Source organism: Seriola dumerili, unplaced genomic scaffold (genome assembly GCF_002260705.1).
Source record: "Seriola dumerili isolate Sdu_G_001 unplaced genomic scaffold, Sdu_1.0 BDQW01000110.1, whole genome shotgun sequence".
NCBI classification, from domain to species: domain Eukaryota; kingdom Metazoa; phylum Chordata; class Actinopteri; order Carangiformes; family Carangidae; genus Seriola; species Seriola dumerili.
Window position 1 is genome coordinate 2,298,264 of NW_019174365.1, and position 27,944 is coordinate 2,326,207.

General features: G+C 41.4%; 2 protein-coding genes across 3 annotated transcripts in view; both read right to left on the reverse strand.

Annotated features, from left to right (window-relative positions):
- Window positions 1–702: 702 nt before the first annotated feature.
- ptp4a2 (protein tyrosine phosphatase type IVA, member 2) lies at window positions 703–20,446 on the reverse strand. 2 transcript variants are annotated; one of them, XM_022746953.1, is made up of 7 exons: window positions 20,340–20,446; window positions 4,568–4,864; window positions 4,121–4,229; window positions 3,942–4,034; window positions 3,717–3,847; window positions 1,937–2,011; window positions 703–1,151 (listed from the first exon to the last, which is right to left on the reverse strand). In XM_022746953.1, the coding sequence occupies exons 2-7, from the start codon at window positions 4,570–4,572 to the stop codon at window positions 1,040–1,042; spliced, it is 525 nt and encodes a 174-aa protein (XP_022602674.1). In that variant the 5' UTR covers window positions 4,573–4,864; window positions 20,340–20,446; the 3' UTR covers window positions 703–1,039. The 2 variants fall into 2 exon arrangements, with proteins under 2 accessions (XP_022602674.1, XP_022602675.1); XM_022746954.1 differs by lacking the exon at window positions 20,340–20,446 and adding an exon at window positions 17,322–17,391.
- Window positions 20,447–25,736: 5,290 nt separating this feature from the next.
- Window positions 25,737–27,944, reverse strand: part of col8a2 (collagen type VIII alpha 2 chain) — a 44,422-nt gene continuing 42,214 nt past the window's right edge. Inside the window, exon 3 of the mRNA XM_022746951.1 lies at window positions 25,737–27,918. Coding sequence (XP_022602672.1) covers window positions 26,015–27,918 — 1,904 coding nt within the window. The 3' untranslated portion in view covers window positions 25,737–26,014. The remainder of the gene's footprint in view (window positions 27,919–27,944) is intronic.

A 27,944-nucleotide genomic window follows, 5' to 3' on the forward strand; every position in this document is an offset into this window, starting at 1 on the left:
TTAGGGAGAATGAATGAACGCAGGAGAAGTACCTGTTGTAGGAGTTAAGTTTTTTTTCCTGTTTAACTGCCTGGATGAGAGTGTATGTGTATGTGTGCATGTGTGTAGGATGCTCAGCAAGGTTTGGTGGGCTTATCTGAGGTGGACTGATTATTGCACTCCAACAAGATTAAAAAAAAAAAAAAAGAAAAAAAAAAGAAAGACATGGCTCTTGAAGGCTAAAAAAAAAAAACAAAAACAAAAACAAACAAACAAAAAAAACTATTGGATAACAAAGTGTCCTTGCCCCTGCCAAACGCATAACTGTCACACATAGCATATCTTGTGAATAAATATTGCAGACATATTCAAACTCAGTGAGCCCCTAAACTGAAAGTGACTTTAAGCAAGTGAAGGGTAAAAGAAAAACATTACTGCATTTTCAGGTGAACCTTTGAGTTTTTGTGCAAAAAAAGAAAAAGAAAAAAAAAAAAAAAACACACCCAATACCAAACGGGACAATCACAATGTGTTCAAAGTTTAAAAATATTTTTAAAAGGTACATTATTCTGGCCTAATCATAATATCAATAATTAGTGGAAATAAAAATCAGAATATCATTTAACAATACATCTTTTCATCACCACTGTTTGTGTAAAAATAAAAATTCACAAAATGGAAAATGTTATCCCATGATTACAACTGAGAGAGAGAGGGAAAAAAAAAAAAAAAAAAACACAGGATGGACTCAAGTTGAAAGAATTCTGGCCCGTGGTTGTACAGTATAACCGGGAGGCGGGCCAATCTGTGTGCTTTGACCTTCCATTCATTGGTTCAGCTGGTGGATCCCCAGATCTGGATTCATTCTTTCCATCACTCGCTTTCTCTCTGATCAATTAACCATGACTCAGTGTTAACAAATCATCACAATAATTACTGATAGCACTCTCCATTTTTTTTTTTTTTTTTTTTTTTTTTTTTTTTTTTTCTTTTTTTTTATCTCCCCTTGTTGGAAGATTCCCCACTAGATGTGCATAAGAAAGATGCACTGACAGGCAGCCTACTGCACACAGCAGTTGTGGCCGTTGGTATCCTTGAACCGCAGACGCATTTTGGGTCTGTATTTCTCGAGGTAAAGAAGCTGTTTGGAGTTGAAGGCTCCACGTCTCTTCCTGTGAAAAGCATAGGAAAAAAGGGGGACAGATGATTAAAACAATGCTATCCACAATAGACCGCACTAAACTCAACACACTATGCCTTTACTGTAGTGATCAAAGAATTAGTTCAGCATTTTGGGAAATGCACTCACTTGTATTTGCTGGCAGAGAGTTAGATGAGGAGATCAATACCACTCTTACCTTTTAAATACAAGGCTATAGTTAGCAGCCAGTTAGCTTAGCTTAGAACAAAGACCGGCAACAAGGGGAAACAGCTAGCCTGGCTCTCTCCAAAGGCAACAAAATCCACCTGCCAGCACCTTAAACTCACTAATTAATACATTATAACTTGTTTGTCTAATCTGTACTAAAACTGAAGTGTAAAAACGACAATTTGCTGGTTTCACAGGAGGTTTATGTGCCAGACTATTTCTTGGCTGGGAGCAGCAACTTCCTGGAGTCTCTGCAAGGATTCCTCTAACAACAGACATCTTCCAAGGTACAGCTTTGTTTCTAGCGGGACTACCAGACTCTAGAAACAAAGCCAAAGACTCTTAAGTAGCAGACTCTGGAATTACTGTTAACAGTTTCTGGTATTTTGCAGACTAAAGAGACACAAATGCCAAAATTAATAAGTTGTCAACAAAAGGAATAACTTATTTACCTCATGAACAATGTCAATCTTTGGCTGGGCCAGTTGCTTTTTCACATGCACCCTGTTTCTATTTATGCACCATTTACTGACTTAATGCTAAATTTTTATTTAAACCTTAAAGCTGAAAAGTAGGGAGGGTACTTACTGCCTTATGAACTGCACAGCATCTTCATACTTCATCCCACACTCAATGAGGGCTAAGGCCACCAAGACTGGAGCTCTGAGAGGTAAAGAAATCCAGTAGACCAGTTCAAGGAGACAGTGAGAGAATCAAAGAAGGAGAGAAGGAGAAGAGAAGATTAAATGCCAAGGTTCACATGGTTCCATAGTAATATTGTGGAGGGGTAGGGGTGGGGGGTGTTTAAATCTGGGAAACAGGCCTGGGAAATCAACAGGGGTGCACAAGTTCACCGTTGCCCTGCTGGGGCCCTGTGCTCACACCCTGAGCCTCACACACATAACTCTGATAAGTTACAGTAAGACAACCTTCTCCTTTATCACCAGAGGAGATAGGGTGAGGGGAAAAAAAATAAATATAAAAACTTTGTAGACAACTTGGCAGGTCAAATCCAGTGCTGACAGAGCATTTCCTTGAGTGGCTTTTCTCACACAAAATTCACGAGGGACAGTATGTGAGAAAGAAAGGATAGAGATAAAATGGGAAGAAGAAAAACAGTGCAATAGTGTAAAAAGAGGGGTAAGAATATTGTTTAAAAAAGACAAACAACAACAAAACAAGGCAAATAGCTGCAGCCTCCCACACTGAGGGTCTTAAGAGAATATTGACTGGTGTAAAGCAACCAGAATGACTGCAATAAACACTGGACAGGGAAGAAGAGGAGATGGATTCAGAAAATGCCAGTCCAACTGACACTTGTAATTATACAACCTCCCGAATGCCACAGCAATGCTAAATGCTGGAAGCCATTGAGAACTGATTGGCTTATTGTGCGTCTGTGGTCAGGAAAGACATTTTCACAGCAGCTCGCCCACGTCATGTGCTTCTGTCTTCTGTTTTCACACTTATGTTGTTTATTCTGCATAACTCATTTGTAAATTCACTGTCACATTGGCCTGTGAATATGACTAGGCATATCTCCACATCGCCTGTGCAACCTCATGACCAACAGACAGATCACATGCAAATGTAATTGCCTTCCCTTTCCAAGCCTGCAGAGGCAACTGCAACACACTGTCGTCACAGATGACAGATACAGTAACTTAACCAGCTGATCTATTTACAGAGCATTAACAGGAGCAGGAAGAGAGGATGACCATTCAAGATACTGAATGAATCATTGGTTTCTAAGATTAGATACAGAAGAACAGGAAATATAGGTACTGTGCAGCACATTTAGTCAAGCCAGCCTTAACTGTGTGACCAATGCTGAAGGAGCAACAAGTGTTACAAGGAGGAGGAAGGGTCAGAAGACAGTTAAAGACTGGAAGATTAGGAGAAGACATACTTATTTAGACACCTGTAACATTTAATTAATTATTGCTTTTTGTGGCCTTGTGTGTGCCGACTCCTACAGGTGGCACACATCTCCTTGGACTCTTTTTGTTCTAGTGGAGATAAAGCAGACCCTGGTGTACCCTGAGGTTGAGAGGTTAGTTCAAATGGGATGCATTACACCAAGGAGAAGTTTACAGTTTCCAACCTCCAAAAAACATCTGTGGATAACACATCCACACACCTGCCACCGCCCACCTCTTTTGTTGTGTCCAATCATGTATTTCATGTCCCTACCTGATCCATATTACAGTCAATGTATCTTTCATGACTCAGAACTGTTAGTAGCAGAGTAGCAGAGGTTTTAGCAACAGTAAACCATACAACAGTCATAAGATGAGACAAAATAGTCAGCTCTGCCTTCTGAGTTATAGTCACATCCCTGGACAAACAAACGCAGCTTGCCACTCACCGGCCAAGCCCTGCCACACAGTGCACAGCGATGCAGCAGCCAGGCTCCTCTCGAAACTTGGTGTTGAGCAGCTTGAGCCAGTCGTCCACAATCTGGGTGGGAGGAGGGGCACCATCATCGAAGGGCCAGTCCTACAGCAGACAAAAGTACAAAGAATATAAATTGGGAGGGATTAACGTAAAATAAGTAAAGCTGCTACAAATGTGGCTGTGAGTCAACTCTTACCAGGACTTGTATCCCCTCCTTCTCTACGGGAGCCTTATCGTAGGTGGCATCACAAACTCTCACCAGTGTGTTCACCTCAAACTTTTTCAGCTCCTGGCAGATGTCAAAAGAGACAGGAGTTTAGGTAGAGGACTTACAAAAGGACGCACAGAGATACAAACAGACAGATGAGGTCATACCTCAGTGAACTTGTTAAGCGTGGCATTGGTGGGGTTGTGGGTGATGAGGAACCTCATGCACTCGTAGGCAATCTCGACTGCAGCGGGGCGGTTCATGTTGGCGAGACGGCTTAAAAAACAATTACAATACAATACTCTTACAAAACAAAAGCGACTTTTGGCTCAGAAGTCAGCAAAGACTGCTAGGAGATTTATGTATTGAGGAAAGGGTAGAATAAATAAAAGTGACAACACGTGGACAAAGATGGGTCAGGAGGACAACAAGTGTTCAACTATGGGATGATGTACACAGAGAAGGGTAACAAAAAGGATAAACTAGTCCACAGTACTCCGAGATGTAAAAAAAAAAAGAGAAAAATGAATTAATACAAAACCAAAAATTTAAAAGAATAAAAAAAAAAGAAAAAAAGATGGAGAGACTATCCAGGAGTCATCCAATCAGTTTACCCCATTCAGGAGAGCTGTTTGTGATTGGCTGTTCAAGGAGAAAGTAGAATGCAAAGATTTTTCGTATTGGTTGGGACAGGGCAGGGCAGTCGGGCCAAGGACTACGCAATATCCCAGGGGGGCCTTTGGAAGAAGAGTCTGCAGTTCCTAATGTGCTGGCAGTCAGGGGGGTTTCTGGGTAGCGTAGTCCCTCAGGGGGCGGCCGATTCACTTCTCCACAGAGGTGAGGTGCTGTGCCTGGCAAAATTCTCCGCTCACACACGCCATATAGGTACGGCTCAAGTTAACACAGAAACCCTGTGAAGAGAGGAGAAAGAACAGACTGAGTATATGCCATTTTTAATTGTAATAACACACACACCCAGACCTAAACTATTATGCTTTTTTTTTTTTTTTTTTTAAATCAAAATTAGGATTTTAACAACTTTCAAATTGGAAGAGCCATTATTTTAATTGCATAACCACCAGTGTCTTAAAAGGGCACATTTAAACCAGCAATTTCACCAGGTAAAAAAATGACAACTGGTAAATTGTAGTTCATCAACATTAATTTTGTGTGCTAGCAAATAAAAAAAAAAATTAAAAAAAGAAGTGTTGTCTGGTAAATATGCTCTCTGTATGCTGGTGTACATTTACAAATGACCAATAATAGTTTCGTTGATGAAAACAGACGTGTCTTTTTGCTATTCATAAAGGACCAACAGATCAGGAAGCCTTTTCATACATGGAACACTCTGGATGATTGCCATGTGTCACTTTGGGTTAGGTAGCTAGCAGGTCGCTTGTTATTTGTCAAGTACATGGTAAGACAGCTAATGAACAGAGTTGTCGGAAGTAATAACATTAGCTTAAGCAGTTACAGTAAAGACCTGTCAACAGTAACGTTGGGTTGCATGGGTTAGGTGTGAAAACACTGTCAGATGTGACCTACCAGCACTTTGTCATTACTAACATAGCTGGCCAAATTTGCAGCTGTTAATAAATAGAATTTGTCATGATTATATTTAAATATTCTTGAGTAATGTTAATTATACAATAAATGTAATATCTTAATAAATGTGGGACAAAATTTGTCAGTTTTTTTCCCCAAAGAGCACCAAGTTTATTTGGAGTTTGGCTTTTCTCTGACTGATTCATTTGAACCATGGGAGGACATCGACAACAGTAACTGGATTATTTCATATGACCCTATTATAGTAGACACACAGCAAGTTTCTGATTATGCTTGACACTTTTAATATGCCATAAATACAAAACAAATTTCTTGAGTTAAATTTTTAGAAAATTATTGCAATTCAAATCCGAATATTGGTCAAAAAAATTGCAATGAAAAGTTTTTTTCAAATCTTTGCGCTCTTCCCTCATCTTTCAACATAATTTAATTTTGATTTCAACAATCCTTTTGCCAACTTGTATTTACTCAAGTCTTGATTGACTGAAACATAATCTGCAGTATGATCAAAGCTGTGGTAACAATGGAATTAGACAGTTGCATTTTAAACTTGCAAGTTTGATTAGATCCCTTGATTTAGGAAATTCAGCTTTCTGGATATATAAAACTATGCTCAGAAACTTAAAATAGTACCATCATGACAGTTTCTACCTTGCAGCCACAGTGCTGTGAACTGACTACACCTTTGGATTACATCACTTTGTCAATTCACCACCTGTCCCCAAAATGGAAACTAATAATATGCACAGTATGGAGTGAACACATAAGCACACAAGGGTGTCTTACAGAACAGGTAATGTCTAGTCTGTAACCAGCCAGGGAGCAGTCAAACTCTGCCAAGTCCATGACGGTCTAAACTCAGCCGCCACAGACTGGCTGGAACCCGTCTCAGGGCAACATAGGAGGGAGGTAGGAAAGGAAGGGGGAGGAAGGAGAGTAGCGGGAGAGTGGATGACGAGAGCTGCCTGTCACTACGCCGACCATGTATAAACGATAGTGGGAGGGAAACGGAGAGAAAGGGCTTGGACTTTAGCACCGTGTCACAGGCAGTAGTCACAAGGTGAGGATTACAGGGTGGGCAAAGCTTCAAACAGCCTAAGTATTTCAGTCCCACGCTCCCTCTTTTCACCTCCTTGAGACTGACACTAGACTCTCTGTACTCTCTCCATTCCTATTTCACTCCGTCAATTTACTCAGGATATTTAACTTAACTGCATGACAGTATACACCTTTTCATTTTACAAAGTCACTCAAAACGACACCAACTCTTTCCTTTTTCCTCTTGCTCCCACTCACTAACCCACTGTCACTTACCCTCTCAGTTAACTGCCAACCTCAGAACCACTGACAAAAAGATGCATCAACCCACTCTCGTCTCTAAATTTTTTTCCTCCCCTCCATCTTTTATACTTGGCAATACCCACAAGGGCTCTCAAAACAGCCTTGATTTTTATTTTTTTTTTTCCCTTGTGTGATGGCTGAGATCCTTCGTGACGCCTTTAATTACCACCTCTGAGCAGTGCTGAACACAGTGTGGCATTGCTGCATGCAGACAACTGAAGCTTGGACAAAGTGCAACAGACATTCAAGGCTCGTTTCAATCAGCTTCTAATCCCCGAGAGATGAAAAGGATGGACAAAGGGCGAGGGAGGGAAATCAACATGTGCTTCTCACCTGTGAAACTGGACAGTGGAAAGGAGAGCAGACTGTTGAAACATGGAGGAAAAACTGAAGAACGAAATAGCCAACAGACACGCCAAGGTCACCACAATGACAGCTTATGCTAAAAGATGAAAAGCAACTGGATTGCAGAGGGTTGTCCAGATGTACACAGTGACTTCATACAGTCTGTGTTTTAAATGCAGCCAATAAGAGACGCAAAAGGCACCAAAACACCATTTCAAAGTTAACACTGGCATATATGAACTGAGGCGTATCAGGGTTAGGTGGGAAGCCTGAGAAGTGGCTAAGGAACACGACAGTTATAATGCATGCAGTGTGCACTGGACCACCTGTATTGGTTGTCACCCTCCCCTCCATCATGTTTAACTGTTAAATTACAACATACTTCTCCAATCTGATGGGCACAATAGAAACAATACATTGACTTACTGATGTATTAGTCAACTGAAAGCAGGTATATTGAGACATCGACAATAGACGACTGAAAGCTAGCCCTCTTGGTCTTGAGTAAGCTTTTCAATAGAGAAGTGAGTAAACTTTGGCCTGCCACACAGTCTGCCAGTCTGCCATCACAACACTGTCGAGAATACATGCAAATCACTCAGAAACTTGCAAACTCTCTCTGCAGTTACACACTGCACAGATGCAGGAAGGACAAAACAAACACACATACATGCAGAACCAAATCTGTTTGTAGAAGCAAAAACATGTTTAACCACACAGGAAACAAGAAGCAGTGTATACAAAAGTCTTGAAAACTCTAGACTTAAACATGAATGGGTGATATGCCATGCCACTTTACTATCTGCAACTAACAATTATTTCAACAATTGACAACTATTTAGTTGGTCTTAGATGTCCACAAATAAGGAGATAGCCACTCACAATTTCCGAAATCCGAACTGACATTTATAAATTGCTTGTTTTGTTGTTTACAATAATAGAAGATTCAAACAAAAATTCACATTTGACAAAATGGAACAACAAAAACTGTCATTTCAGCCATAAAAAATATCAGTCTAGCCATTACCTTAACTGTTAATAAGACTCATCATTTCCATTCTACAGTCATGGTATTAACTATATTGTCAGAACACCTTAAATAATCATTTTCTTGTATAAACCGACAACCAAAGCATCATGATCACAACCCATCATACTGTATTTGATGGTGGTGGAGTTACAGTGACAGGTGCCAATAAAGCCTGCTTGTGTTGTTGTTGGATTAATTACCCAGCTGTGGATTTAAAAAAAAAAAAAAAAAAAAAACACATACACACACTCACTCACACACTCACTCACACACTCACTCACACACTCACTCACTCACACACTCACACACTCACACACTCACACACACACACACACACACACACACACACACACACACACACACACACACACACACACACACACTAATGTACTTCTGTTAAAATACAACTGGGTTACATCCGGCCTTTTGTGCATGTGTGTCTATGTACAAGTATATATACTAAACTGGGAGAAAGGTCACGGAGTAAAGGCAGAGGCCCACGCAGTGGCCCAGAGAAAGCTCCCTTGGTGCCCTGTTCCTCATCACATGTTCTAATGTTGGAGTAGAGCTGCAAGTGGAGGGAGGGAGAGTGAGTGGGGAGTGGGACTGACTGAGATGATAGGGAGAACTTCCCAAATCAGCTGGCCTCTCCCAGAAATCTCCTACAGTGACTAAGGAGAAAGAACAGAAGGGGAAAGGGAGTGGGGGGGAGTGCGAGAGAGCAGAGAGTAGCAGTACTAGCTGATAAGGACAGTGGTATCTCGGCTCAGAAAAGGGCACGCAAACCTAAACAGGTGATAAAGTGGCAAAAGAATGAGAACTGGGACATGGGTATTCTACAACTGCTAACTCATCATTTTAGGATGATTCAGTGTGTCGGTGTATAAAGACATGTCAGTTTTAAGCTCATAATATCAGCAAAAGATTGGAACACTGTCGGTGAAAGTTGTAAAGTTATCGCAGCTAATGTGCATGGGGAGAAACTGAACTGCTACAGTGGGAGTGCTTATTGAAAGCCTTTCACTGTGTTAAGCATTTTACTGCCATGGGACTCTATGGGTAATTGTAGAGCTGAGGCTGTGGGCAGCTTGTGTGGACACCTGATAGCTGTCAGATGTCCTATCTCCATCACTGCACCACCACAAGCTGGCTGGGGCAATACATTTGCCACAAAGGCGAGGGGGGTTGTTCTAAAATTAGAAAGAAAAAGACGGACACACAAGAGCAAAATGTCTGGACATATACTGTACGTGCTGGAAGGGCAAGGTGGCAAAACGTCAGACCTTTATGCAAAATGTGGAATGTCTTAGTCCATCTACTTCCCCCCCTTGTGAAAGATGTTAGTGTTACATCCAACCCTGTCTGGTGGTCTGAGGTTGTGCCCGAGTCTCACTGATGTTTTGTCTGGAGCCAGACTGGGCATGACCAGACTGTACTGCCTTGAAGCAGCTGGAGGGCTAATTTGCTGTGTGGGAGCCGAGTCAAGGAGCAGGGGGAGCGCCTGTCATCCATGGCAGGATGGACAGTGAGAGGAGGAGGGAGGAAGCCCCTGTTCTCCTTGCACTGAAAGCAGCATGGACGGCACAAGAAAAATAATAGCGCACATACACTTGCCCCAGATACCACCTGCTTGCTACACCCACAGCACACACTTCTCCTTTTAGTGTCTCATTTAGACTACTTACTCATCCTCCACGCTTTCATAAACAAAAATACACACGTACATAAATACAAGGTGTCAGAGAAATGTTTTTTCTTTTAAGTGCCTGATCTCAAACTCTCCAAGGAGAGTCAGTAGGAAACACTGACAGCTGCATTTAAACTTACAGAAACCATAAATCGGTGGGAACAGAAATGGGGCCAAGTGTCACAGAAGCATGTCTCCATTCCTGTGGCCTCTGTGAGTGCCAAATAAGAGATAACTGATAGGCTTGGAAATGTCAAGGAGGTCGGGGACAAAGGAATAGTAACAAAGAAAGCTGGTAAGAGAAAAACCTTCAAGAGAACATAATGGATAAGCAAAATTAAACAAGAAAAAAAGAAAGTAAAAGACAGTAAAAGCAAAAAAACTCCAGTCAATCCAAGAGCTTGGCAGTGACTATGTCTGAGATAAAACATAGGTCCAGCTGGTTATTTGCAGTGACGTCAATGTTGTTGATAGGCTGGGTGGGTGGATTTCACCTAAAACTGGAGCTGTACTCAATCCAACTCTGCTCACAGCAACAATGGATGAAGGAACCTTTTATTCATTTCAAACAAGTGCTGGGATATGCAGAGAAAAAGCAGCGGCAGGTTGAGAGAGCTTAGTGACAGAGAAAAGTTGAGCAGAGGCCAACTTTATAAGAAAAGCCCTGTTGACACACACACCCCAACTTCTGGGGTGTTTTTCACACATGGGCCAACTGGGGAGGTTCTTGAGGGCCCGAGGGCACTTGCGCTGACTGAGGAACATTGAGTTAACTGTGAAAGTTGGTGTCAAACTTGGGTGTTGGCCACACAAGCAGTCTCTGGTCCACTTCTAAAAGGTGGCATGGGTGACCACGACCAACAGCAAGCTCCGCTGGTGTCCACTTTCAAATATGAAGGACAACCATTTCACGCAGTAAAAGCTAATTATCATAACTGGTTTAAAGTGTCACACTACAGTCATCCGCACTACAGTGTAGCGACAGCATGAAACTATTAGGAAAACCAAGACCACAATACAATGAGTTTACTTTCACAGTCTGAGTCCATGCAGGAAGACCACAGAACAAAACACATGTCATGTGAAAGCCTGCACTGTTATGAAAAACAAGAAATTAGTCTAGTGTGAAGGTGCAGCTGCACTGGGAAAAGCCACACACCCACCACACACTTGTTTTCATCTCTCTTTGCATGTCAGCTGGACCAAAGTAACAGGCATTAAAATGAAAAGTGTCTTTAAGTTTTCAGTGTTTGCAAGTGTGACGTAGTTGGCATTACTCTGTTGCCATGAACGCCTGTTGCACAATCAGTCCACAGGTCACATACAAAAGCAAACCTTGGGTAACATCTACCAAACAAATTCTGCTTTTTCTTTTGCATCTTAGAGGTCTGAAAAAGCTCTTAATGTAACATTCAAAGCTCTTAGTACATAAGAGAATTAACTTCATGCTTAATAAAGAAAAATGCACGCTGCAGATTCCCGGGACACAGTCCAAGACTGAAGGGGCCTGTCAATATGGGGTATGGTGACAGGTCACCACAGCATTCAGCAAACAGTACACACATAAAGGAAATAGTGTGCACAGCCCTCATTCACCATCAGTCATACTTGAAAACACACAAAGACAAACAGACAAGCAAGAAAGCAATGACATACACACACACAAACCTACAAAAAAAACTACACTAGTTAAGCTTCTACTCCTTTTTCTGAGCCTCACCAGTTTATTTAGTGTAACGCGCAAGACACCAAAATCCCAAGGCATGCCTGGACAAGACAGCGTTGAGAGATGGAGAAGAGGAGGTTTATATGCAAAACTGAACTCCAGCAGCGATCCCAAACTGTTGCTGTGCCTCCCATGAGCTGCACACTCCTGGGATTTGCAAACAAGTGCCTCAGGCTGAAAGTGATACTTGAAATCAGTAGATTCTGTGTGGCCCTTTTGCTTTGCTGACTGAATTCTGATAACGTGCCCGCCTATGGGTTTCTAAGAATGTAGTCATGGATCGGGGAAGAACTGGTACATGTTCATTCAACACTTTTCTGAGAACAGCGTCTTTACTTTACCTGTCATGCAGGTAGGGGAAGAGGGATGGTTGCGGCAATGCGTAATTATAGCTATGTGGGGAATGCTGCTGCTACTACTGGCAGCCTGACCAAACCACTAAATCCAAATTACTCTTGGTCAGCTTCTCACATGAGGATTTGCTGCCTTTCTGTGTTGTATATGATTGTAAATTTAATATCTTTAGGTTTCGGACTGCTAAGTGGGTAACGCACGAAAGCTGAAGGCATCACTACATGCATGGAGAATATTAAATGGAATTTTTTTTTTTTTTTTTTTTTTTTTAAACATACCATGGACTAAATAATTATGGAAAGATTAATTGATAACAGGAGTCATTATTAGTTGCAGAAAAATTTTAAGAAAATTAAGAAAAAAATAAATAAAAATAAAAAATCACATGCTTAAAAACTAACTCGGTCAATATTAAAAATAAATGGGTGAAATTTATCACGTTATTTGGTGTGTCCTCCATCTTTGAAAAATACTACATAAATACTGCCTTAACTGGAGCAGTTACAAGTTGCCCAGGTCTAAATATGATGTACAGTGAATGTGGTTGTGCAGCCTGTCTAAACTGGATATTTTGTGCATTTTCATGGGAGTTTCAATATATTTGTACTTGTATGGACATTGTACAAACGTGAATCAGTGAATACAAGAAAACATAATACACTAGGGCGGGCCTTTGGACCGGGTCATCTAATCAGAGCCTTATAATTGGGACATGAGTCACAACTGATCATGTCTGTGTTTACCTGTGTGAAGGTAGAACCACGCACAGACACTCTGACTCAGGCTTGTGGTTGTCTCGGTTTGAAATATAATAAACCCTTGTTTTTCCAGAGTTATTGCTGCAGACCCACGAGATAAACAGACTCCCCACTGTGGGTAGTACTACTTTGAAATGGACTCAAAAGTAAACCACAGGGCAAGACATCTCTATGTTGGAAGAGAGAATAGTACTTTAAGTCCAAAATTCAAATGTGGTGATAGAGCCACAAACATTTAGCAGTGTGCTTGGGAAATACCTTTAAAACTCTATAAGCCAAAAGGTTTGGTGACAGACTTACACTTAATCACACAAAGATCTTGCATCGCTGACAAAATGTAAACTGAAATAGCAACACTCAGAGGATACATAAAAAAAAATTTTTTTAAACTTTATAAAGGCTTTTCGCACTTGCTTGTAAAGAGACAAATATTCCTCTTGTTTTAGCATATGTGTGGGTGGACTGTGATCAAGCCTAGAAATATGTTGGGGGTACAGGATGACCCGTCTATAAATGCAACAGTCCAACCCAACAGATGCACAAAAATCCTCAGGGCTGCCCACAAGTTATTCCTCCAGCCACAGCAGACCTCTTTGAAGGGTTTATAGGTTCACCACAATCTCTCACCTAGCCTTGTTCACAGGCTTTTTATATGTTCAAAACAAAAGTGAAAGTCTATGAAGTAGGAATAGAGTTAAAAGAGAAAAGCATCAATGGTCACTTTACTGACAAATGTCTTACAGGAATGCTGTATTGAGGTGTGAATTTGTCTTTAAATAAGGAACGCTGTTGTGGGGCGAAAATGATCAGTGCCCAGTTTCCTATCTAAGCATTCTGCTTTGACCAAACCCCCAAAGAAAGTAGAGAGCTAATTCAAGTTTAAAAGGGCACACATTCAATTTAAAGCCAGCTGGTTGGAATAAGGGTTAACAGCATATGAATGGCTGTAAATAAAGGCAGATGAGAATAACCTGACTCTGCCGTACCTACAGAGATTTTTTAAATTGACAAGCTCAAAATATCATAATGCTTTTAAAGTTAACTGTAAGTTTAACTACTAGACTGTTCCTCTAAGAAAGGCTTGTGACTCTACCTACCAGCAATAATTCACTAGCTTTCATTCGAAAGATCAAAACAGTAGACAGTGGTGTTTGTTTCTCTGGAAACCATTTGGTCATATAGATACTGTAGCATAGACACCGCCTTGCAGAGAACACACTAACCAGACCCCAGTCAAAACTCTTTTTGTTCTTTGCATAACTTAATTAAGAGTTAATTAGCTACAGCTGATAAAAATGTGCCAGTAAAAGCAATTGCTAGCTAAAAATTATGATCCTGCATCTATCCACCAAAATCTGATAGAAGATTTTGCGATATCCTGTTGCTTAACAGTTGAACTACCAGCCAATGACACATGGGTTACATAACCTTATAACAGAGATGATACATATATCAAAAGCAATCCAATAAAATTAACATGATTGTTAAGTCTATTTCTTCTATCAGGTTTACAGAGTTAATTCTTCTTTGGGTTGAGTTCAGCGCTGTTGGTATTTAAAGGCCTGCAAACATTTTTGCAAAGTCCTAAAACTTGCCATCAGCATATTACAAAGTTCTGTTCTGCGGTTTGTCAGAAGTGAGTTGCTAAACCATGTGACAGAGATGTTAACGCTGTTGTAATGTAATCTTATTTTTGCATCTTCTTGATTAGATCCACTTATTACTTAATGTATGCCGCGTTGATGGTAGCGCAGTATGTGATATTGTTACGAGTACATGTCCACCTTAACAGGGCTTATTATATTTGCTGTGTTATTGGACTTTTAGTGCTTCTTGTGTTGCTGCGCCAAGCCTATATTTAATGCATCATTAGACTGTGTTAAATTATTTGTAGTCTCAAATCTCAAAAAACTAATTATTTTGCTGAAAATATCAAAAGTTCAAAATGCTAATATATGTTTTTTCATTGTCCAACTCAGTGTTGTTGACATCCTGATGAATGGACATCCTCATTCTATCCCCTATTCAGCACAACGGGTTACCTCTCTGTGCTCCCAGAGGACAGGAGCTAATCTTCCAGTGGAGTACTTGTTGTTCTGGTCTCTTGTGTCCATCTAAACCAGGCTGGAGAAAGGAGGTGAGAGAATATGAAACTCCCCCTATTTCCACGAACAGACAAACTCTCCCTACACATGCACTCGCACATGGCAAAGCCCACTTATCACACTGCTTTGCAGCCTCTGAGTGAGTACAGATAAACAGTGTGACGATCAAAGGCCTACGATAGCGCTTAGTGGGAGGGCGGGGAGGTTGAGACAAGGACTGATCTGTCTCTGGAAAGGACTGAAAGAGACCAGGGCTCAGTACCTTAGAAATGGAAATGAAAAGGGGAAAACATATCTGAACAAAGCCCTGTTCTTTCCTCACTGTGGCCTAATTGCACTTTTAATCACACTTAACACGAAATTAAACACCAGCACCTGAAAAATTACATTTGAAAGAGAAACAAAGCCAGACATAACACTGACATTTGACTATGATTTGAATAAGGATCGAGCATGAGAACACAGGAAAACTGATTATCTGCTGACAATGGAATCAAAGGAGGTTAGGCTCTCAACATGGACAAGTGTTCTTGCCAAAAATATGCTTCAACAAAGGCTAAACAATATCAAATGTCAACTATATTTGTGATAGGCAGAGGCTAGTTTAAATCTGATGCAGGGTTTCTGGAAAACTGGACCAGTTGTTGTCGTCTTGTCTTACAACTGTAGAGGGAAGTTAATTATTTTATGCCATACCTATACAGTTCAACTAGTATGAAACAACTTGTTTACATTGGGGATTACATAGTCAAAAAAGAAACTTAATTGAGACATCCCTAGTTAGAGCCTCTATGATGGAAACATCAAACTGTTTGAACCTAAGTTATTTGAACATTTTCAATGGATCACTAAATGACTGTTGAGCCTGATTCATTCAAAACAACCACAGATACAAAGTCATAATAAATTCAAAATTTCAAGGAAAGCATCTGACAAGAGGACACTTTTCACCAGACTACAAGCGCTTGAAGTACCTACCTGCACTTTTACCAATGTGTTTTAATGTTCCATTAACATATCTGTCTGCATTAATGTGCATCAAGATTGTTGATTGCTTTTCAATACCACTATATCTCCCCAGATGGGAGAGGAAAGTTTTCTACCGATCTGGAATATGGGTCGATGGACTATATTCGGCCGTCTCTGAGCTCCTTTGATAAGTCATAATCTCATGTCAAAATCCTCAAATCGGCTCCAGGACGACGTCTCCCAGCCTAGACAGACACATGCATCATGGCAGTGAGTGACACCTCTACCTGTTGGCCAACACATGAATAAAACTGACTTTTCACAAGAAATTATCAGGTAGAGCAAAGATCTGCACATTTATAGAGCTGATTAGTCAATCACAATACAAGGTGTTCCTTCCACATTCCAGCTCACAATTACTTCCATTCTGCCAAATAATTGACAGGCACTTCCACTGAGGCAAAACTAGTTCTATATAGACAAAAGGTATGAAGGTGTGTCTGGATTGTGTGTTAAACTAATTCTCCAAATGCCAGAAAAATGCACTAGTGTCAATTTAGAACAAGTTCACCAAGACAGAAAACAACTTGGGGAAAAAAAATGTGCAAACTTCCTATGACAGTCTAAGATAAAAATAAGTTTCAGTACAAGAGGCCGACACTCATCAACAGACAGGAGAATGTCTGCTCGCATTTTTGCCGAGAGGTGCAGAGTCCCACTGCGACATCAATTCTTCTGACATTTGGAAACTAACATGGCCTTCTGACAGCAGCATCAGGGGATGCCTGTTGCCATATCAACAATTCTCTCAACGGTAGCAACAAGTGCTCCTGTAGGGATTTTTGCTGTTCCTTGTGAAGAGATCAGAGAAGAGCAATGGTGCTCTCTTTAAACATTCACCAGGCAAAGCCAAAGAAGCAGTAGGAGGTGCAGTATTGAAGAGGGTCAGGGTTCAGACTGGATGGCTGCACTTATACACTGATCTAGGAACTTTTTAACCAATGAAATCCAACCTCCTTCCCAGAAGAATTAAGTATACTCTGTGTTCTCAGATTAGCCCCTGGTAGCAAATCCATCTTTTTAAGATTATGGCCACAATGAACACATTAGTTTGAGGTCATGTTGTGAGAGGTAGTCACACATTTCATGTGTTTAATAAACCGCTTACGGAAATGAAGGAAAAGTCAAGCTCCACTGAGAAACAACACAGTGCCTAGGCAATAGGAAAACACAGCAAGCTTGTTTATGTGTAATAACCCAGCATTTTCTAGACTATAGTTGCTTCAAAACTAGAACACTTTCTGGATCAGCAAAAGTGAGCAGCTACAAACACCTGCAAACAACAGCTCTAATAACAATAACACCACCATTCACTATAGCATGTTTTGGCAAAGGACTGTGTTTTCCCCTGCTAACTGCAGCTCTGGCACCTGTAGCTAGACAAGGTAGCTGAAAACACTAATAACAAAGGAAGATCCTATTCCTACCTGTTGCTATAGTTTCAGTAGGCAGCCTTGCAGCAGCATCTAGAAGAGGCGTCAATCTGTCAGATACTGCCAGTGCTACAGAGCTTGTGCCTTTGCTTCATCCCAGCGCTGTGGCAACAACAGTAAACGAACACCGTGCCGACCAGGACATGATTCATTAACCAACACACAGCACAAGAAACACAAGGTGCCCATGGCGACTAATGCATAATTATATATGGGTTTTCACTTAATGGCTTGAAATGAGAAGAAAAAAGTGTGGGCATCTAATCCTAGCTTTCCACTTTGGGCCGATTTCAAAACAACAAAATTGCTTTGGAGCCAGGGATCTTAGCAAGCTAACACATAGTAAAACCAAAGCTTGTGTTCCATTCTCACCACAGCCAGACACCCAGGGGCATAACTGGATTTTAAATTGGCCAAATCTGTTAAGCCAGTCACTGTTGAACAGACCTCTCCAACCCTACCTTTCAACACACACAGCCACCCTGTGGTTAGATGGGCTGAATGCCAGCAGGCTACAACATAGGTGTTCTTCTCCCCCAGTAACCCTCCTTGGTAAGTTGGCGTCATGTTACTGTACACTGGGCTCACCTTTCACAGTTACGGTAACCAAGGCTGAGAACTTCCTCACTTGTCACATTGCCTTTTTTATGCTGGCTGTAGACAGAGGAACCACCCGTTTGTTGGTGTAAAATATCATGTCGGCATCCAGCTATATTTATACCTACTATCACACTTCAACTCAAGCATAAACCAATTTATTCATAAGCAGAGCAAGGCAATGCATATTTAGATGTAGCATATGCCATCAGCCAGATCTTTAAAAAAGGTTCTTAACTGCGTGTTGCAAACACAAAGCATACAACGCCAAAATTACAACAGGCTGCATATTAGTTATGATTTTTTTTCCAAACAAAAATATGACCAAATAATGTATGTTTATGCTTATTTAATAAGAGTTACAGACAGAAATGGTGGATTAGCCTAGCAGTTTTGTACTGTACAAAAATAAACACTACTCATAGAGAGTGGACCCACAGGTAATGGGAGTTTGGCTTGAGGTGCGGTATCTGAGTGCCTACCAGTGTATAGGCCTGCCTTTCGCTGCAGGCTGTGCTCTAAGTGGACAGAGTGGAGCTATGCTATTTCTAGATTAGGCTGTGCATCATGTGTCAATTAGCTATAATATAAAGCAGGTCACAAGTACGACTGACCTACTTCCACAATAAAATGTGAATAGAGCATAAAGACTCTGAGCAGTCTTCTGTAAGAGTTGCGAAATCCTAGGCTTAAGAAGCAAGTGTATGTCATTGTTGTTTGCAATACTCAAAGCAGTATAATTACGAGATGTGCATTAAAAATATTTATTTTAAAGAATTACAACAACAATCACTTCCATTACTTCCACTATAAATTGTTATGGCTTCTGTTTGTTTTGATAACTAATTGCATTAAGACATCTCATCTCTTATACTCTGCAAGCGAATTAGGTCACCTTGCAGTGACTCATAAGCAGGAATGTATAATTAGCTTACCTGTTACACCAGTTAAGCATTGACTCATACGCCCATGTTGGTAGGTGTGATCAATGCTATTCTTTGGTATTAGCTAGCCACTAGAATTTACTACCAAAGTGGAGGCTGAAACCATTGGAAGGTCATAAATTGAAAACTGAGAGGCATGGGAATGTGCTGCGGCCTTTAGTGTCACAGCTGCTCTAGTCAACTTCCTCCCCAAGTGCATTTCCTCATTTCACTTCAGCCCACATGGCTAAATTGTTGGGTGCTTTCTGTTTTAGGAAACCAGACAAGGCTAAATTATAGACCGACCTAACCCCAGTGTTAGCTACATTTCCACATGGAAGCATATCGAATTTACTGAGTCAAACCGGCTAGTTAACAATGAAGGCAGCAGTTGATAATACAAAAGCGGAAACCCAAGATAGCATAGCAACCAATAGACAGGAAATATCGGGTTCTCGATCACTTTGCTTTGCTGTTCTAACGTTAGCCTGGCATATGGCTTCATATAAATGGGTCAACCATACTGTGGGTCAAGATTTGTCACAAAGGGCGGAAAGCAGATTGCTCAGTCGCCATCTACCTTTAGCCAAGCTTTTCCCAGCTACCGACGCCTGTCGAGACCACACCGCCTAACACCAAAATAAGATGGAAATACTGGAAATAACAAGCACAGGTTATATTTTAAACACCCACGTGAAGCCATTGGCATGAACGTTAGCCAAGACAGCTGTTAAAATGTTAACCAAAGCATTCGTTAACGTTAAGCTAGATGTTGTCCAAGAGAAATGCTACCTATACTGATATACCCAGGGCTCATTGTACAGCTACGGGTAACGCCAGCTCTTATTTTATGAAATTGCAGTCGACGTACAATTTGGACTATAACATGGGATAATACGACATCTAATGTGCCGTGTTCCAAAATAACAATAAAAGCCAGCTGGAACATGGTGATATAACCTAATGCTCGCAACGTTAAAGATTTTTCGTATGCTTCCTCTCCTTCTAGGAAATAGCCTTAGCCCTGATAGCAAGCTAACATAGCTACATTAGCTAGCTGGTTAGCTCAGCTCCGTACTTTGCATTTCCCAACAACATTTAGTAACCAGCCCAGACGTCAACACTCACTAAATTAGAGTCAACTAACATGAGGCTGGGTGATAGCAATTAGCAAAACAATGATGATCGATATTAATAAACGTTAACACAATTTTGAACAGTGTACGTAGCCAACACTCCACCGTCCAAGCTTTACTCAGCGAGCTAATGTTAACGTGGCTACACACTGGTCCAACTACTCAGATGACTCTCAGACTCTCATGAAATTTACTTTAGCTGCCCTGTGTTATGCTAATCACCATACATCCAACAATATGTAACCCAACTTTTAATCGGGCACTAGCGGGTCTGTGGTGTTGCTATCGTGTATGATCGTATCAGAGACAAGTTTCTACAGGTCAGTTCTCAGTTAGTTGGGTTATTAGCTACTTACAAAGAGCAAGCTGAACATTGAAATCCCGTGACTACCCCGGAGAAAGTGGAGGGAGTGCAGAAAGCGCTGTCAGGTCGCCTTTTTGTTCCTCTTCAATGTGGCAGCTTGAGTTCTCGTCGGAGGTCGGGACTGTTGTTGAGGAGGAGCCTCCTCAGTTTGCCGACACCCTCAGGCGCTGTCGGAAATGTGACTTTCAAGGCGGCCCAAGTTGTTGGCAAGGTAACACCGTAGGAAACTAGAGAAATTTTACTGGGAAATGTTCATTTGTAAGAGCAATTTTAATTTCTTTAAATGTGTAATTGTTAATTTATAATTTTTTACAACGCACACACAGCGAGATGCAGGCTAATATGACCACAGGCAATACATTTCCAGTAAAACAAAGAAATGAATAAACATTCTCCAGACGTTTCCGACGACATTGTCTTCCTCCGAATTGTGTGTGAGGTTGTTTGCAACGTTTGCTGATATTTTTCTCTACAAAAGCACGCACATGCACGCTCGTCAACTCGTATTCTCAAGTAGTTTGACAAGATGTTCGAGTTTACCGAGATCACCCGAATGCAGCATGGAGGGTCTGGCGTCAGTACGACGTAAGAAGAATCCGGGTGCGTGATGACAGCTCACCATAGTGACGACAGTTCCAGAAAAGGTCTTATAATATATCCATGAAATAAGCGTACACTATTATCTATGTGCTCATGGGTTGTTTTGTAACAAATATTTTATAATTTAATGTCTTAATCCAATCGAATTTCAGGTACCTCCAATTGCCAACTGAGGCACTCCTATTATAGACCCAAGGGTCTATAATTTCACCCAATCTAAAACAAGACAACCCTGTCAAACAGGAGAGAAAATAAAATATAACAATCTAGAATGATAAAATTAGACACACATTGAACTCTGTTCCATAAGTCCCCCTGAAGTAATTTGCCACAAGCAGTCTTTGGGATGGCATAACACAGACACAAACTGAGACAAAGATTGATATTGTCTATACACTCACCAAGCACTTTATTAGAAACATCTGTACACTTGCTTATTCACGCAATCCAATCAGCCTCTCATGTTGCAGCAGTGCAATGCATAAAATCATGCAGATATAGGTCATGAGCTTCAGTCAATTTTCACATCAAACATTAGAATGGGGAAAAATGTGATCTCAGTGACTTTGACCATGGCATGATTGTTGGTGCCAGACGGGCTGGTTTGAGTATTTCTGAAACTGCTGATCTCCTGGGATTTTCACATACAACAGTCTCTAGAGTTTACCAAAAATGCTGCAGAAAACAAAAAACGCCTTGTTGATGAGAGAGGTCAGAGGAGAATGGCCAGACTGGTTGGAGCTGACAAAAAGGCTACAGGAACTCAGATAACCACTCTTTACAACTGTGTTAGGACTATCAAAATGCACAACAAGGTGAACCATGAGGCACTGAGATGGGTCACAATTTGGTGTGAACAACATGAATCCACGGACTCAATCTGCCTTGTATCAACAGTCCAGTGTGATGGATCAATTATTCAGTCTCAAGCTGGTTTCTTGAACATGACAATGACTTCGGTGAACTTCAGTTGCCTCCTCAATCACCAGATCTGAATCCAGTAAAACACCCTTGTGATGTTGTAGAACGAGAGATTAGCAGCATGAATGTGGAGCTGACAACATAGACCAGAATCTCAGAGGAATGTTTCCAACATCTTGTGGAGTTCATGTCATGAGGAATGGAGGCTGTTTGAAGAGCAAAGGGAGAGCCTAACTATTGTTAGTATGGTGTTCCTAATAAAGTGCTTAGTGTGTGTGTATGTTTTCATTTTAAGCCAACTCGTGATGTTATCTGTAATGAAATTACATTTCAAGTAACTGACTAACACTTTTGTTATCTACAGTAAGTAATTGGAAGTCATAGGCGGAAGCCTCTCAGTACCACTCTGAGCTTACTGGCAGATCTGACAAGGATCTTTCAGATAAATTAGAGGCCTGAAACACTGTTTTTCCTATTATTGTATATCTCCCTCTAGTGTCCATTCCTTTACCTGCAACAGATTTCTACACCAAATGTGCCATGCAGGTATCTTTACTGAAGATTAATTACTACTCTGTGGGTACTAACACTACCAATCCTACTATTATGAACATTTTGCGGGAGTGACTCCTGTTTGTTGCAGTGATTTTTACATCTTCTTTATAGTATCCATATGCAGTTACAGCAAACAGAAATGGGAGTCTGACGCCAACATACAAGAAAGTTTTTTATTGATGTGGTATCAATACAATCAAGTACTGTAGATTTTGTATAAGCAGACAAACATTTTCAATCAAAAAGAGTGCATTTATACCCAAATTCTATTGCATAGAGTGCACGCAATAGCCTTGTATGACAAAAATCCTATACGCTGATACATTGTACATTACACAAATAGAAAATAAAAGTCCACAAATAATCCTTCACAAACAACACTAGAATGCTAACTACATGTTGTAAATGCTCTTAACTCATCAATGCTGTTAAATACCATTTATACGTTCTAGGCTTCGGTGGTCGGTTTTGGCATCCCTATTAAATTATCATAAATGTATAAATACATCTTCATTAATTTCATGTGCAAATGGGAATGGCCGTTTGTATTTACTGAAACTAAAACAAACAAATATCCCTTAAGAACCGAAGCAAGGCTGTTTTTTTTTTGTCTTTTTTGTTTTTTTGTTCTTTTTTATAAAGAAAAACAGAAAACACTTCAAAGCAATTTGTGATTGAGACGGTACATGGATCTTACTGACACTTGTTAAATGATTTGCACACAGGGCAAACTCTGCAAGCAAGTGACATTGTCTATGAAAACATAAGGACAGCGAGTGTTAGCCACATGTAACTCACATCACCATTTCATATGTTCAAAAAAAGAAGGCGACAAAAAAAAAGGCAACATACAGTACATAACGAGCCTTGGACTGTCTTGTAGACTCACGTAACAATAATGACACATAGCAGTTGTAGGTGTGTTCATGTTATTAGACAGAAAGGGCAAGAGCAAGTGCATTGTTTGCATTATATAGATGTAAAATACTGATTAGGCCTTATCCTAGCACTGCTTCTGTAGAGCAACTTGAAAAGTTACTGTTCATGTATAATAGCACAGCATGGTTTGTAGATACTATTGAAAATCACTCAAACAGTATACATTCATTCTGATTGCGAAGATCAAAATTTGGCACAATCCTCCTGTACATTGACATTCCTCCATCAGGGTGTAAGGTAGTCGAAATTCAGTGTAATGATAGCATTCGGGCGGTACAAGTTTAGATTGGGATCATGTCTGAGCTGAGGCATGTAAAGGCACGGAGGTGGTAATATAAACACCATCTTCTCATTGTTAAATCACAACAATTTTGTCAAACCTCTTTATCTTCTGTCTTCTTTAACTGCAACCACTAAATAAAGATCTCACACACTTCCCAGAATGTCTTTTTTTTTTTGTTCATGACTTGGTACAACACAGATTTATTGCACACCATTAGGCCACTCATTGGAACAATACGCAAAATAGCCCATTCAGTGCTAACCAGAAATGTTATCTCCTTATCTCATAATGTCAATTTAATTTCAGGTTTTTCTGTCTCCCATAATCTATCCATTACATTCATCACCTGTTCCCTTACTTTGCAAAGGCACCATTAGAGAGTGTGGAACTTTTTTTAAAAAGCTAAAGCATGCTGAAACGTTCTAAAGTCAGGTTTCTTGTGGAACATTGACAGGACCTGTTGGCTCTTCCTAAGGTTTTGTCACTTCATTCGAGTTTATTATTATCTTTGCTGAAGTGTTCATGACCTGGATGTGAGGGGGATAATGTGACACAACACACACACACACACACACACACACACACACACACACACACACACACACACACACAGCGTGTCTTTAATGCCTTATCCAACAGAAATGGGTAAATACACAGCTCTCACCTCTGGCCCACCACCTCTCCCAGAAATCTGGCAGGAATTTGTTAAAAGTTACACAACCTGTATTTCACAACCTGTGGGCCTCAGTCAAGTCCCTTTACTTATTCATACAGTAAATGCAGATCGATTCTCATTTCCAGCTGTATACTTTGACATTATTCAGTTCTGAAACATCCTGTCCTTGTAGCCACGGATGTTCCATTTAGCTGAATGATAATTCAGCTATTTTTGACACAAGTGTTTGGGAATTAACAGAAAGTCTTTTCATTCAGAACTACAAATGTTTCAGACTTGCTCTCATTTGTCCAGCAAGAAGTCACACAGAGACTTGCATTGAAGGAATAAGTTGATCTATTTAACTTGTTATCCATGTTGCTCATTTATAAGCAAAACTGAGTTTACAGCACCTTCACAGGTTTTGCAATACGTGGTCAGCATGGAACTTCCATGTTATGGAATTACAAATTACTGACTGGTAATGTTAATGCGATACTGATTTATTAATAGGTAGTATACCAATAGAAAGCAGTGATGTCATGGTGAGAGTATGTGAAGAGGATGCCTACAACATAGTGATGGGGTTTGCAGTGCAAATGGGAAAAACTAGATCGATACAAGGAAACAGGCTATCGATCATACTGTAGTTGTGTCCTTACAATCCATCTCCATTTGCTCTCAGTATCTATTCTATGACATGTAAACATTGACTGTATGCATACATATCATCTTCAGCTAATATTGTCTTGAAAGTTTGAAAAAAGGCATTTTCCTTGCATGATGTAGCTGATCCTCTTTAAAAGGGCATTTTAAATTTAATAATTCTAATACTGTGAGGCCATTTTCTTGGATTGTATTTTTTTGGGTTGCATTTCTGGACAGTTCGGTAAATTATAAAAAAAAAGACAAAGACCCATCATTTTAAATGGTCAACTACTAAATTCAGAAAGATGTAGAGAAATAAGCATCCAACAGATGCTAAATGTCAAAATATATATCTCACGCTAAAAACAAAGATTTAATCCCATTAATAATTTTAAAGTACCAAAAAGGTCAAACAAAAGAAAAGTTAAAAGTAATGGTATTACAGCACCAAATGCATTTTTTTGCTATTGTTTGTCTATATTTTCTATGTTGTATTGTTGCTCTTTATGTCAGTATTCACGGTTTAAATAAGAACACAAGGGGGACGTGACTGCAGCCAGAGGAACCACTCACCCCCCAGGGTCTGGTGATGTTGTCCTTATGATGTCAGAGCATGTGGGCAGGATGTGCAGTCACATGGGAAGGTCTGTTACTAGCACATTACAAAGTAAGGCACTTAATAGTCTGAATCCAATAACAACAACAACAATGATGACAAGGACCAAATAATAACAATAAAATTATGACAATATAATAATTAAAATAATATAAGCTAAAAAAAACACCAACATAAAATACAACCCAAAAACACACAGTTGAAGGACACTGAAACAAAGAACACAGTATGAAATTCCACCCCCTGCTTTTTTAAAACTTTCCATATTTCATTCACAAAGTTTGTTTTCTCTTTCACTCATGATATTGAGGGTGAGACATTTAAAGATGTTGGCAGTAATAATGAGAATTTTATGGGTTTTGTGGTGTTTCTATCATGGCTGCAGGTATTTTAGGTTTAGGGCTGCTCTGAGGTGCCAATACAGGAACATGTTTGAAGGAAAGGACAGGGTTATGTGGGACAGAGCAGGAATCCTGAGAAGGAGGAGTGGATGTACTCGGTAGAATAGAGGCCGTTTGCCTGATCCGAGGGCATCTGGACCCATACCTGGTCACCCTCCTTCAGCTCTAGGACAGCACTACCAGACGCCTGGTCCATGTAGCCTTTCTTGTATTCATCATATGTGTAGGTGGCTGGTACATTGTTCTTGTACAGTGCCACCCACAGGCTAGTTCCCTTTACATGCATGTGGTACGCAAAGTAGTAGACACCAGATAAAGGAGCAGTGAACATGCCAGTAGCAGAGCTGTAGGCATTTTGCCCGTTGTACAGGGTCCTGTCAAATTTGATTGGCATACCAGAGGGAGGGAAAGGTGTGGTGAGGATGGCAGTGAAGGCTGGTGCTACAGAGGCAGAGAGAGGAACTTGACTGTACACAGACCCCTTCCTGTCCCCTGGTACTTCATCCCCTTCCAACTGTGAATCTGTTGGCCCTGCAACAACTGTTTGGCCGTTTCCTGGAGGACCAGGGGGCCCTGGTGGCCCAGGGGGGCCAGGGTTACCATTAAGCCCAACAGGGCCTGGTTTTCCTGGAGGACCCTGGGGACCTATAGATCCCTTCTCTCCAAACTTACCCAGTCCTGGAGACCCTGGAAGTCCAGGTTCACCCTTTGGGCCAGGAGCACCCTGTGGCCCCATGGGACCCATGGGCCCCTGAAGACCAGGAATGCCTGACTGGCCCCTGGGGCCCGGAGTCCCTATGAACCCTGTCTCACCTTTAGACCCTGGAGCACCCGTCAGCCCTGGATTTCCAGGTAGGCCAATATGACCTGCTTCACCTTTGGGTCCAGGTTTTCCAAACGGACCATTAAGTCCAGGGATGCCTTTTTCCCCAGGGATGCCAGGTTTTCCAGCATGTCCGCTGGGGCCTTGGTCACCTCTGAGGCCAGGCAGTCCCGGAGGGCCCTGGGGCCCCAGCTCTCCCTTCTGTCCTGGCATTCCATGTTTTCCTGGAAGTCCCATTGGGCCTTGAAGTCCTGCCGGCCCAGGTTGCCCATCAAGCCCTGGCTCCCCAATTGGGCCTACCATTCCTTGCTCTCCTTTGTCCCCTGGAAGTCCAGGCAACCCACCATGGCCCTTTTCTCCTTTTGGCCCACTCAGACCAGGTTTTCCATAGCCAGGAGTCCCAGGAAATCCAGGAGGACCCCTACCTCCCGCCTCACCTTTTGGTCCTAGTGGACCCGGTGCTCCTGGCAATCCATCTAGCCCAGGCTTCCCTAACCCAACTGGCCCTGGGAGACCTTGTAGACCTGGGGCCCCACCCTCTCCTGGTTCTCCACGATCCCCTGGTAGTCCATAATCACCTTTAAGACCAGGCAGTCCAGGCAAACCTTTTGGTCCTGGCTTGCCTATTCCTGGAATACCAGGTGGTCCTGTACTGCCTTTCAGCCCAGGAGGACCCCTTATACCTGGAGGCCCAGTCTTCCCATTTCCATTCTCGCCCTTAAGCCCACGCTCACCTGGTGGGCCGGAAATACCCTTTATTCCTGGCTCTCCACGAGACCCAGGGGGGCCTCTGATGCCTGGAAGTCCAGGTTTCCCATTCAAAGACAGGCCAGCTGGGCCAGGGAGGCCAGGCTGCCCTGGAGGACCTCTAGGACCTGGTTCACCACGAGGGCCAACCTCACCATTAAACCCTGACATCCCCTTTGGCCCAATCTTTCCTGGAAGACCTGGTAGTCCAGGTTTACCAATTCCTGGAAAGCCAGGAGGCCCCTGAGGGCCTACCTGGCCATTGAGACCTGGCTTTCCTAGTCCAGGTTTTCCTGGAAGTCCTGGTGGCCCAGGTGGGCCCCTTGGTCCAGGTTTTCCTTGGGGGCCTGGTTCCCCCTTCACTTCCATCATGGGTGGCATATCTAAAGAAAGAGAAGATGATCATCTT

Coding starts and splice junctions, on each gene's coding strand:
- ptp4a2 (XM_022746953.1), bottom strand. Junction 3,848..3,941: donor AGGAGGGGATACAAGTCCTG/GTAAGAGTTGAC, acceptor TGTCTGCTGTAG/GACTGGCCCTTCGATGATGG. Junction 2,012..3,716: donor TGTGTGGCAGGGCTTGGCCG/GTGAGTGGCAAG, acceptor TTTACCTCTCAG/AGCTCCAGTCTTGGTGGCCT.